Source organism: Rhinichthys klamathensis, unplaced genomic scaffold (assembly GCF_029890125.1).
Source record: "Rhinichthys klamathensis goyatoka isolate OS25496 unplaced genomic scaffold, OSU_Roscu_1.1 h1tg000043l_1, whole genome shotgun sequence".
NCBI classification, from domain to species: Eukaryota; Metazoa; Chordata; class Actinopteri; order Cypriniformes; family Leuciscidae; genus Rhinichthys; species Rhinichthys klamathensis.
Genome location: NW_026606590.1, coordinates 346,013 through 358,659, shown reverse-complemented (window position 1 = coordinate 358,659; position 12,647 = coordinate 346,013). Strand labels below are relative to the sequence as shown.

The 12,647-nt window shown below is 37.0% G+C and overlaps 1 protein-coding gene and 1 long non-coding RNA gene across 2 annotated transcripts; one reads left to right on the top strand and one right to left on the bottom strand.

Moving 5' to 3' along the window:
* The first annotated feature begins 891 nt into the window (after nucleotides 1-891).
* Nucleotides 892-12,552, top strand: slc25a29 (solute carrier family 25 member 29). Its single transcript, XM_056247186.1, has 4 exons — nucleotides 892-999; nucleotides 6,237-6,280; nucleotides 8,274-8,357; nucleotides 11,715-12,552. The coding sequence occupies exons 1-4, from the start codon at nucleotides 972-974 to the stop codon at nucleotides 12,471-12,473; spliced, it is 915 nt and encodes a 304-aa protein (XP_056103161.1). The 5' UTR covers nucleotides 892-971; the 3' UTR covers nucleotides 12,474-12,552.
* LOC130082341 (uncharacterized) lies at nucleotides 9,736-10,419 on the bottom strand. The gene is made up of 2 exons (XR_008806758.1): nucleotides 10,330-10,419; nucleotides 9,736-9,888 (listed from the first exon to the last, which is right to left on the bottom strand). It is a non-coding gene; the product is annotated as an uncharacterized LOC130082341 (long non-coding RNA).
* Nucleotides 12,553-12,647: the final 95 nt, after the last annotated feature.

Genomic DNA, 12,647 nt, shown 5'->3' with positions numbered 1-12,647 from the left:
CTCTATTTTATCCTTCAACTTTATTTGACTGTACAACTCGTGGTTTTGTTATTTCTATCATGTGAGCTCATTTCCATAACAGGTGATTAGTTGCATTCCATTGTTGCGCATTTGATGAATAAACCTTTATTTAATTAGTTCGAAGTGATTACATACAGACAGAGTGAATTGATTCGTACACGCATTGCACCATTCGCTTTTAGAAGACACACATGCTGATGCAACGCGGAAGAGAAATTACGAGTCCAATGAATCTTTGTGACGTGATTCCTTTCGAAAGATTCTATTGAATCGATTCGTAAAGCGTTCGCACGAAGTGCGCAAGCTAATAGACGAACTACGATCTAGAACATATAGCGACAACAACAGGACTATACCACATATTTATTTATCTAAAAACAAGGAAACATTTTGTTGAGTAAAAACCGAATCAGTCGAGCAATTCACTGAAATGAACCATCCGAACGAACCGACTCCCAAAACGCTAGCGCTACTACGGCGAAGGCGAGATCGTAAATATTAATTAGGTAACTTCCTATGGCGAAGGATTGGCCTCTGAATATTAAAAACCTAGTGATGACGTATTTGTTAACCATCCAATAGAAATTAATTGACTTTGTGAATATTAACAACACACCTTCGCCCACGCAAAGAGTCACCGGAGAGAGGAACAGGAATCCTTTTTTAAATCCGCGAGTCGCGATTGGGCGCGCACACACACACCTCCTGCACACACACCAGAAGCCCGGACACAAATAGACAGAGAAGCCAGCAGGCTGTGGTAAAGCGAGCAGGCGAAATTTTCCACTACGACCTGATTAGAGACCTCGAGTTAGCGCAGAGCTCGTGCACGACAGCGAGTTTCTGCTTCGCTTCTGCTGCAACTCTCACAGGACAGGCCTGAGAACAGCTAACTCTGACACACATCTCTGAGCTCGTCTAGGGAAGCTTTCTGTCAGCTCGAAGCAGTGATGGACTTCCTTGCTGGCTGTTTAGGAGGTAAGATACATCACTACTAGTGCAGGATACAGTAGACTACATTCATGTCATGTCTGTTGTGTGAATCAGTAGATTAAGACTCGGTTAAGCTCGTTAAGAGGGGCTGTTAACCCTCGTCCTGTGCGTGAGGGTTTGTGGCCAGCACAGCAGATGGATCAAAGTAGATAGACTTGTAATCAGATCCGGTCATTCATATAGTTTAAGTGCAGTAATTAATCATGCATGTGTATAAAGTTTATTTTGAACTTCAGTTATGTCATGTAATTTGTAGTACCCCAGAGTGCAGTCTGGACGATGGGGCGGGGCGACACTTTTAGGCCGGGCGACACGTGTCGCTCCGCCCACCCCCAATTTAATTGGTTTATAATACCGCAATCTTATTGGTGTAAACGATTCAGGTCTGAGCATGCGCATTCCTTAATGTACGATTTTGTGAATGATTTGGCCGTATCAAAGAAAAATTAAATGCTAACTTTAATCGTATCTTATTATCAGTTTACCATGGTAATTTTTGTTAATATCTATTGGCTAATACTTTATTATACTTAAGACACAGTATAGATTAAGTTATTGTTTAAAAACGAACGCTTGGTGACCCACTTGTACTTCAGGGAGATGTTTTACATTAGATTAGTGCGTCATTCACTTGGCTTCTTCATATTTCTATCAGGATCGATGGATCAGCACAAACTCGCAAATGATGATAATTGACTGTAAGAATGTAAGCAGCTGATTTTAAATTCTAAAGCATGACCGTTTTTTGTTGTCATTTTTTTAACGAGATTGTCCAATGCTTGCATTATTTATTTGGTACAAAGTGCAAATAAAATGTTTAATGGCAAACACGTTTCCTGGTTGATTACCTGTTCATACAAAATGAGGGCCTATTGGTTCTGTAAAGCCTTATGTTATATTTTTTAAAGATTCATGTTTTCTAATAAGTGTGTCAACCGGTTATGTACGACTGTCTATCTGTGACTGTGACATCAGTAGGCTATATTAAAAATCCAATTGTTTATTCATCCACCATCGCATGGTGGCTACTGTTCATGTTCATGTAGGCTACTGGATAAAAATGGTTACAAATATTAACACTCACATATAGGCTAGCTGCATAACCATAAAAAAACACGCTGCTATAAATCTGTGCAATTATAACAGGCTGTAATAAAATAAATATAAAAATAAAATAAAACACACTTTCGGATTATCCTTTGTTTTACTGAAATACAGGGAATTATCATAATTTGTGCAAAATCCCGAGTTTGTGTTTATTCACTGATCCTAATGGAAAAACGAAGAAGCACGATTAATTGAGCTCTGCATGACATGCGGACAAATATTGTCTAAATCAGCCCACATAGAAATGATCTCTCCTTTGATCTGCCAGTAATTTCATGCAGTCATTCTCATTGCCCATCAAAAGTGGCACTGACTTATCTGTAGGGTAAATTAATATAGTATAGCTAGGCTAAATCTCAAACAGTGTATTATTTATCAGCAACATATGATATAGCCAAGCCATAAAACTGCTCAATATTAAAGCTTACAATATGACTTTTTGTAAAGCTGCTTTGAAACGATGTGAATTGTGAATACATTTTGACAGTAACTTCCTCTAACTTGATTCGTAAGTTCATCAAAACATTATCCAATTGATCGTTACTGAAATCGCAATGGTTATCACTTAAAGTCCCTGTAAAGTCAAAATTAAGTATGTGTTTTGAGTTTGTCACACCACAGAAAAATGTGTTATTAGTCACCCAGCCAAAATTTGAATGATAAAAAAAGCCAGCAAGTACATAAATCAAAATCTTGAAAAAATGAGCAGTAATCTCTGCTCTCAAACGCTGGGGGCGTGTCCACTGGCTGCGCTGAAACCACGCCCACTACGGCCAAACAGCGTCATAGATAATTCATAAACTCGTACATAAAAGAATGCGCATGCTCGTGGCTCAAGCGTCTATGCCAATAAGATTGCTGTATTATAAACCAATAAAATCGGGTGTGGGCGGAGCGACACGTGTCGCCCCACCTAAAAGTGTCGCCCCGCCCCATCGTCCAGACTGCACTCTGGGGCTACTCTGTAATTTACACGGATCGATTTATTCACTCATGCTGAATTATTTGTAGTGGAACAGGAAGCCACGTCAAGCAGGACACGTGATATAGTTGAGTTTTTGTTTATTGTGTTTCTGAAATGCCTAGTATTAAGCTCTATGTAATGTGCCAAAGAGCTAATATAATCGAAGAATTAATATTCTGTCATCTATCTGTCTATAACTTTTATTTTTCTTAATATTTGTTTAGCTACCTAAAAAAAAAAAAAAAATATATATATATATATATATATATATATATATATATATATATTGTTAAGTATTGAACGATACTTTGTTGAAGTGGTTGATGTCACGTGATGGAATTCTGTTCCGCTGCGTTCGAAGGAATGGAATGTTACATTGTGACTGATTGATTGTGACGTTCTAAATTGGTTACAATGTCAACGTTCTTCTGAAAGATTCTAAAGGCTGTTTACATTTAAACCTTTGATAAGTTGATGTCACGTGTAATGTAATGTACAGAATATAGCTGAACGAATATACACACATTCAAGGAATCAATGTGTTTCATTTGCTCAAGATTTGGTCTTTTTATTATTTATAGCACATTGTAATGTAGATGCATCATAAAGCGTTTAACTGTAAAAAGATTGCTTTGATCATGAATATCGGGTCAGGGGCGTCTGTGGTGGTCTGGGCCTTCAGGGTCGTGGAAAACACATTCACACACTGATTGTCTGAATATGGCACAGTCTAAGTGAAAGCTTATGATTGATTTTTGAATGAATATGTAACCTACAAGCCTCCTTGAAGTCCTTCTATTCTCTTGTGCAAATAACAGACATGCTTGAAGTGCTGTGAAATGTGTTTCCCGGAAGATCCCAGAATAACCTGTCCATGTCCCGTAAAACTCCCGGCACACACACACACACACACACCCCTGCGCGAGCCAATCCAGCGGCGGGACGAGGGCTGCGCCTTCATATCGGCTTGTGTTTCATTTTACAGACGCCAAGATGAAGTGCTTCAGAAATGTTGGAACACATTATGGTGGATCAGCACAACATATCGATGTTGTGCAGATCGATATGTCACTCTAAACTACGCTAACACAGCTATGCTGAAGCTCAAACAGTCGAGCGATGGCGCTTGCAACGCCAAGGTCATGGGTTCGATTCCCAGAGAAAGACAGAACTGATGAGGATGTAAATGTGTGCCTTGAAATACAATGCAAGTCGCTTTGGATAAATGCATAAATGTGAAACCTCTGTGAACGCGCAGTACACAAATCAATCATAGAGAGTTCGACCAATCATAGCATTCGGTTCATTCCCCAAATAGCAAGCAGAAATGTTTGATAAATGCATAAGGCCAATCATTAGAAAGAGACTGTAAATCGAGTACAGTAATCACTGGTAAACCGGTCGGGTGGATCATGTTTTACTGTTGTTGTTTTTTTTTGGCCGAATGAAGAAATTAAAGATAGACATACAGTAAATATGAGTTATTGTCCTCGTTTTGGTTTGATTATGACCAGTGTTTATACTAAAATACGGCCTTAACAGGAATTCAGTCATAATTCAGATATCTATATCACTTTCCAGCCGTATTCCTTAACACTTTCAGCACAACATAATGTGCAGGTTAGCAAAGATTTTAATATATATATATATATATATATATATATATATATATATATATATAATTTGTATGTTTTTATGCATATATATATATATATATACACATTATATTATATTTCTCATATATATATATATATATATATATATGTGTGTGTAATAGAATATAATTTAAAAAAAATAGAATATAATTGTATGTATATAAATGCATTAATACGTTAATGTGTATATATATATATGAGAAATAATTGTATAATTTAATTTATATATATTTATATGTAAATGCATGCCATAAACACACACATATAATACAAATAAAATCTATTTAAACAAGCAAAGCACGTTTTCCACAGTTTTTTACTCAATTTAATGCTATATTTAATATTTTTTTTATATAACGATATTCAATACTAAACCGCTATTTACTTGCACATTATTAAATATATTTTTAACATAAAATATTCCATGCACACAGAGACTTTCGTGAACATTAGTGATTGATTTGGGTAAATTGACTGTGTGAAATGAATCACATTTCCGAATATGTTTTAATTTGCATAGCGGCAGCAAATATATAGTGAATATCAGCATCATCATGCAGTAACCCTGATGACATGAGTGTGTAGTGAATGCTGCGTGCTGATTGGTCAGGCCTGGCCGACGCCTTTGGTTTTGATTACGTGTGTGTGAACGTGTTCGGTCATGTGGATTAGCACTGGTCCTCATGGCAGGTTCAGTATGTAGCCACTCATATCTAATGGTGTGTGTGTCTCTGTGTGTGTGTGTGTGTCTGTGTGTATGTGAGTCTGTGTGTGTGTGTGTGTTCATGTTTATATTACATTGTGGGGACCAAATGACCCCACAAGTATAGTGAAACCTGAAATCACCTACATTGTGGGGCCCAGCCAGCGGTCCCCATGAGGAAAACAGCGTATAAATCATAATAAGTAATGTTTTTTGAAAATGTAAAAATACAGAAAGTTGTGTGTGATGGGCAGGTTTAGGGATAGCTGCAGTGTGTGTGTGTGTGTGTGTGTGTGTGTGTGTGATGGGTAGGTTTAGGGATAAGGGCAGTGTAAGGGGACAGAATATACAGTTTGTAGAGTATAAAAACCATTATGCCTATGGAGAGTCCCTACAAAGATGTGTGTGTGTGTGTGTGTGTGTGTGTGTGTGTGTGTTTACATGATATATATATGTGTGTGTGTGTGTAATTATTTTGTATATATAAATACACACATACATGTATATATTTAAGAAATATGTGCATGTATATATTTTATACATCATAAAAATATAAATATTTTATATATAAATAACATTTTTCTTAAATATATACATGTATATGTGTGTATTTATATATACAGAATAAATTATACACAGTACACACACTTATATTATGTAAACACAAACTTTTATTTTGGATGCGATTACTCGTTGCCCAGCACTAATTGTTTCATAATATTGTTTGACATAAATATCCAGTGTTTTGTCATGAATCCTCTAAAGTCCTGTGTGTGTGTGTGTGTGTGTTCAGGAGCTGCCGGTGTTCTCGTCGGACATCCCTTCGACACAGTGAAGGTACGTCTCCTCCGTGTCCCGCTGCTGACTCCTCTATAAACCACAGCAAACGCTCATCATTGCTATTTCTGGCTGGCGTTTGGCGACGCGAGGCTGTTGTCTGTCGTGACACTTTACTCCGATCATCTCCGTTTCATGCTGAACCCTGTGACTTAAACATGACTTATAAATAAATCATTCTGTGAAAGCACATCATACCCGCGGTGTGCTCAGTTACTACCGGTGCTACTGACTAAACATAGTGATGCTGCTAACTTAGGGATGATGTGTTGTGAAATGTGAATTGCCTTGTTTATATGTGTAATAATAAAATAAAAATATATGTATATATATATATATATCGAATAATTATGTATATGTATTTGTATAAATATATATTAGGGATGCACCGATATCGATAATTCTTTGTTTAAAAGTCGATTGCCCGATAAATCTTAATCCAAATTTGTATGTAATTTTTGAGAGCCTGATTACAAAAACAAAAGTCAAACCTAAAGCCACGTCCCAAACATACGATTGAACTGTTTTCATTATACTGTAATGCAGCCGATAGGACAGACTTGCGCTGCACATGTCTGTCCTCTTTTGATGCGAGTAATCCATTATTTATCGGCTTTAATATATCGTCCAAAGTTTCTTACCAGGCCGATAACTATAACATTAAAAATGCTCATATATTGGCCGATACCGATATGGTGGCCGATATATTGTGCGTCCTTAATATATATATATAAATACACTGTATTAGCAAATTTGTATATATATATATAACATCATGTTTTTTGCATTAGATATAACATATTACATGAACAGTTGAACCAAAAATATTTAAAAAAGGTAACACTTTATTTTAAGGTGCTTGTAATAAGCAGTAATTAACAGTTAATAAGACACTTATAAGACCTTATAAGATGCATATAAGCATTAACTACTTCATATAAGGGTTAATTAAAGGTCCAGGCCCTGAAGAGATCAGGGAAACTACTCCCTCTTGGGAAGGTCCATTTTTAAGTGACTGGGAGTTAGTGTTACCACTTATGTGTGTTCGGCTGTTCTAAAAGTGCAATGTATTGATACTTGAGAAATGTATTATTAAATGTAATTTATTTATTATCATTAGTTAATGCTTATATGCATCTTATAATGTCTTATAAGTGTCTTATTAACTGTTAATTACTGCTTATTACAAGCACCTTCAAATAAAGTGTTACCAAAAAAAAAATATAATTTATAATATTGAATAAAAAATTTATTAAAAGAAAAATTAATACACACACACACACAGATGTATATATATTTATATAAATATATTTATTCATTCATATATATATATATATATATATATATATATATATATATATATATATATGAATGAATATATTTGATATAAATAAATATAAATTTGTGTGTGTGTGTATTATTATTGTTATTATTATTATTTCTTTAATTTATTTTTTATTCAATATTATAAATTATTTTATTTTTAAAAATATTTTTGGTTCAACTGTTCATGTAATATGTTATATCTAATGCAAAAAACATGATGTTTTGCAATATAATTACTAATACTGCTGTTATACCTAAAAAAAAGGTATAACACTCAATTTGTATGTTTGTTGCAATTGTTTCTGTATTATTTGTTTTGAAGCTTATTTTTATTTTGCTTGCTTGTCTTGAATATTCAGGCCCTACTTGGAAAAAACCTACTTGGCACAAGATTTAAATGATAAATGACAATATTTGAATGATTACATTGTTTTTTAATAGGTGGTAATGTATACCGCAGTATATTACCTTTTTTACAGGTTTATACATTGTTATATTATTTTTTTTATCCAGTGACCGTAAGTTTGTTGTAGGATTTCTTCTTACAAAGTTTGAAACTACAGCTTTTCCTTCAACCAGCCGTGGTTTTGAATGCTATGCGCTTCATCTGTTGTGATAGGCAAGTAAACACTAAAGGTTTGTTGTAACCAGACTGTGTCTCCTGTAGGTTCGACTGCAGGTCCAGAGTGTGGATAAACCTCTTTACCGAGGAACCTTTCACTGTTTCCAATCCATCATCCGGCAAGAGTCCGTGAGTGGACACTTATATTCACTTTATATACACTTATACTTGCATTCTTCTGTTTACATGCATGTTTATGTGTTCAACACTAAGCTGAATAATCACACTAGTATCTTTCCACAGCTCAGTTTGAATCAGACTCATATTTAATGCAGTTACTTTCCTGTTTTTTTTTTACTGTGAAGCTGCTTTATAATATTATATATTTATATATTTTTACTGTATAAAGTACTAAATGTGACCATAAGGCATATATATTAAGATATTATACACATTTACTTTATGATTTTCTGTAAAGCTCCTTGCGTTTTTTCACAATATATATATATATATATATATATATATATATAAAGAAAGTAATATTTTTATTAAAAAAAGGATGCGATAAATTGATCATAACCATAAATGTTTCTTGATCATCAGATCCTCATATTAGAGTGATTTCTGAAGGATCATGTGACACTGAAGACTGGAGTAATGATGCTGAAAATACAGCTTTGATCACAGGAATAAATTACACTTTCTGCTTTTTACATCTGAATAATATTTCATATTTTGACAATTTTATTGTATTTTGGATCAAATTAAAGCAGCCTTTGCTGAGTTAGAGGTCCAAACTTTTAAACAGTAGTGTATATATAAATTAAATGTATTATTATATTACTTTCAGGAATTATTCAGTATATTTGAGTGAAATAAGAAGCTCCATATTAGTAACTTTTTTCCCCCTGTTCACTCTGACACCAAAACCCAAATCTGTGTCACGTATGTGAGAAAATCTTCAAATCTAGGTCACATTCGACTGTGGTGGAAGAAGCACAGCCTCCACATTCACCTTCATTTCTACATTCACCTTTATTTCTACATTCACCTTTATTTCTACAGTAAAAATGCTCTCAAAGCAGCTTCACAGTAATTAACAGGGAAATAACAGCATCAATGCTTCACCAAACTTCACAAGACTATATAGGAGTAATTAAAATTCTTCTGTAAAGCGGCTCTAAAAAGACAATAGTGTCATTATTGAGTTTCCCAGACAGCGTAGTGTCGGCCCACATCTGGGACGTGTGGACTCAATGTGCACCACACCGCAAAAAATGCTTTTCTTACTCAGCATTTCTCGCCGCTTGATAAACTTAAGGTTGAGCCGCTGTAGTCACTCGGACTATTTTAACAATGTCTTTAATAACTTTCTGTTCCGGCAAGTTTCAATTACAATAGAAGCCTATGGAGGAGTGAGACAGCTCTCAGATTTAATCACAAATATCTTCATTTGTGTCCCGAAGATGAAGGAACGTCTGACGGGGTTGAACAACACGAGGGAGAGTCATTACTGACAGAGTTTACATGTTTGGGTGAACTATCCCTTTAAAGCTACACTGTGTGATTTTTACCCCCATCTAGCGGTGAAAAGGTAAATGACCATCCAGGGAATATTAGTTTCTGTTCCTCTCAATTCCGATTTCGTTTTAACTCCTACGGTGGCCAATGTAGTCCAAGATTAACACGGCTTCCAGTTCGACCTCGTCCATGAGTGTTCCTTCAAGTGATGAGGTTATTTTAGAAAACTATTATAATTTGCAGTTATTTAATTTGTCAGGTAACATTTAGGTTATGACATCTATGTAAAATGAATAATAGTTGTATGTTTTCGTTATTTTTTTTTACCATTTCATTGCTAACATCAGTTATCAGGTTCCCAGACGAATGCGAGCTAATCTTAGTAAATCTTTTATCAGTGCTGTCGTTATTCTGTATGTTGTACGACATCACTAGCATAAGGCAAAGTTTACATTGTAGGCTATATCATTTTCCGTCTTAATTCTCTTTTTCGCTTCCTTGGCGACTCTGATACGTATCCTCGAGAATAAGAGTGATCCTCCATCAGCAACAGATTTCAAAAAGACTTTCAGGTTTTTATATATCAGTCTCAAGCAATCCCTCTCTTGACATTCGACACGGTGCCATCGAGTGTTAAAACGCGAAAGGCAAAGCTTGAATTAACGGGTATGTCCCTCTTTGGCTAATGTACTTTCAAGATGGAGGGGCAACATGGCGACCGACATTAGAACCCCTTACCCGTATGTGTTTTCAATGGCATATTATACACTCACGAGAATACTTTATTACTTGAACGAAGTAAATGTACATTAATGAGCACATATATTTTTGAAAGAACTAAGTGTTTTTAGCTAAGAATAAACAAAAAAAGTTACACAGTGTTGCTTTAAGGGTTTTCTGCTAGAGCGGTGTCGCGTCAGCGGCCGCTAAGTTAATAACTAATGATCTTTACAACAGAAGTGACTCAATCACAACTAACTTTATCTGGACAATAACTTTATTCTAGTTCTCTGTATAACAGTCTGTGTTACTGTAATCTCCTGTTATCACTGTGAAACTCTATATTGTTAAAGCTGCAGTCCGGCATTTTTCCTCTTTGTCGCCATCTCTGTTCGAAATCTGCAATTGCAGTCATTCGCGGAATTATCAACTTTACGTGGGTTGTAGTTCAACACCCTCGACACGGCACAGCGCGGATGAACAGTGTTTGAGGAGAGTGTGCAGCTGTCAGTCACCGCGCCGATGTGGATATTGTCATTCAGAATCACAGATTATTCTTTTTGGAAGTATGACCAACATAAGAATTTTCACCGGGAAATGTCATCTGAACTAGTAAGAAACATTCACTTTTGTTCTGGTTCTGACATTGCAGTAAATCGCGCTGATTAAATCTAACAATTGCTTATAAGTTATCATTTCACGCAAAACCGTGCAAAGTAGCTATACTATGTTCTCAAATTGTTAATGTTAACAACGTCAGCAAGCATTGCGTGACTACATCATGTAATGTCCTTCCGATATTATCCTTGTTTTCGCATGGGTCCGGTTGCAGTCTCTTTTTTTCTGTAGCCACTCCGAAGTCCGAACGAAGTCTTTTGCATGTTACAGCGGGTGAGTCTCTAGTCGTCACTGATGATGATCGTCGTTTGAACCTTTCTGGATCCGCCATCAAATTGATAAGTTTAATTATATCAAGTGCTGTGAGAAAAGGCTATAAATCTCTACCTCCAACATCCTCACACGCAATATAGCTTATACTAGCCGAGACTCCTTCTTTATGTGTACAGATGTGACGTAATGACGCAAAGACATGCTCGAATCTCCCGCGGAAATCCACCAGTACCACTAAAATTAAAAACATTATTACAAGCTTACCGTTTTGCATCGAGCTAAGGCAAGCAGATAGTTTTGAACACTGGCTGGTTATGTATTTTATCAAATATGTATTTTGGATAATTTTTAACCCAAAAAAAGCTACGGACTGCAGCTTTAAAGACTTGACATTACGCTCCCCCTTTCCCGCAGATGTCTGGCCTTTATAAAGGCATTGGTTCGCCCATGATGGGTCTGACCTTCATCAACGCCATCGTGTTCGGCGTGCAGGGCAACACCATGCGCAGGCTGGGCGAAGACACGCCGTTGAACCAGTTCCTCGCCGGAGCGGCGGCCGGCACCATCCAGTGCGTGATCTGCTGCCCGATGGAGCTGGCCAAAACCCGAATGCAGATGCAAGGGACGGGCGAGAAGAAGTCCTCCTCACGGAAAGTGTATAAGAACTCGTTGGATTGCCTTGCTCGCATCTACCAGCGCGAGGGAATACGCGGCGTCAACAGGGGAATGGTCACGACTCTAATCCGGGAGACGCCAGGATTCGGCGTTTACTTCCTAGCATACGATCTCCTGACGCGCTCGCTCGGTTGCGAACCGGAGGATCCGTACATGATTCCCAAACTCCTGTTCGCTGGCGGGATGTCGGGAATCGCGTCTTGGCTTTCCACGTATCCCGTGGATGTGATCAAATCCCGGCTCCAGGCCGACGGCGTCGGGGGAAAGTACCAGTACAGCAGCATCATGGACTGCACGAGGAAGAGCATCCAGCGCGAAGGCTGGCGAGTTTTTACTCGTGGACTTACTTCCACTCTCCTCCGGGCCTTCCCGGTCAACGCTGCAACGTTCGCCACGGTCACCCTCTTCCTTCTGTACGTACGCTCGGACGAAGCTCCTAAAGATTGCGAGACGGCTCCTCGTCACGCGCCGATACAAACGCAGCCGTCCAGTCTGTGAGTAACTTTCTCCAGTCACTCGTCTTTGACTTAGTTTTGAAGTAGAGCACTTCTTGAATCATGGCTGTTACTAATCAAACAGTTCGAGCACGTCTGTCCACTGTTAATGCAATCGCACAACCCTGTAAAATGACTTGAGATCTGCATTTGTAAATATATTTTTTTATATATTTAA

Excerpts from the sequence above, each read along its gene's own strand:
- slc25a29 (XM_056247186.1), top strand. The coding sequence starts at position 972 with ATGGACTTCCTTGCTGGCTGTTTAGGAG. Across the intron at positions 6,281-8,273 it reads ATCCCTTCGACACAGTGAAG|GTTCGACTGCAGGTCCAGAG; the intron begins GTACGTCTCCTC and ends TGTCTCCTGTAG. Across the intron at positions 8,358-11,714 it reads CCATCATCCGGCAAGAGTCC|ATGTCTGGCCTTTATAAAGG; the intron begins GTGAGTGGACAC and ends CCTTTCCCGCAG.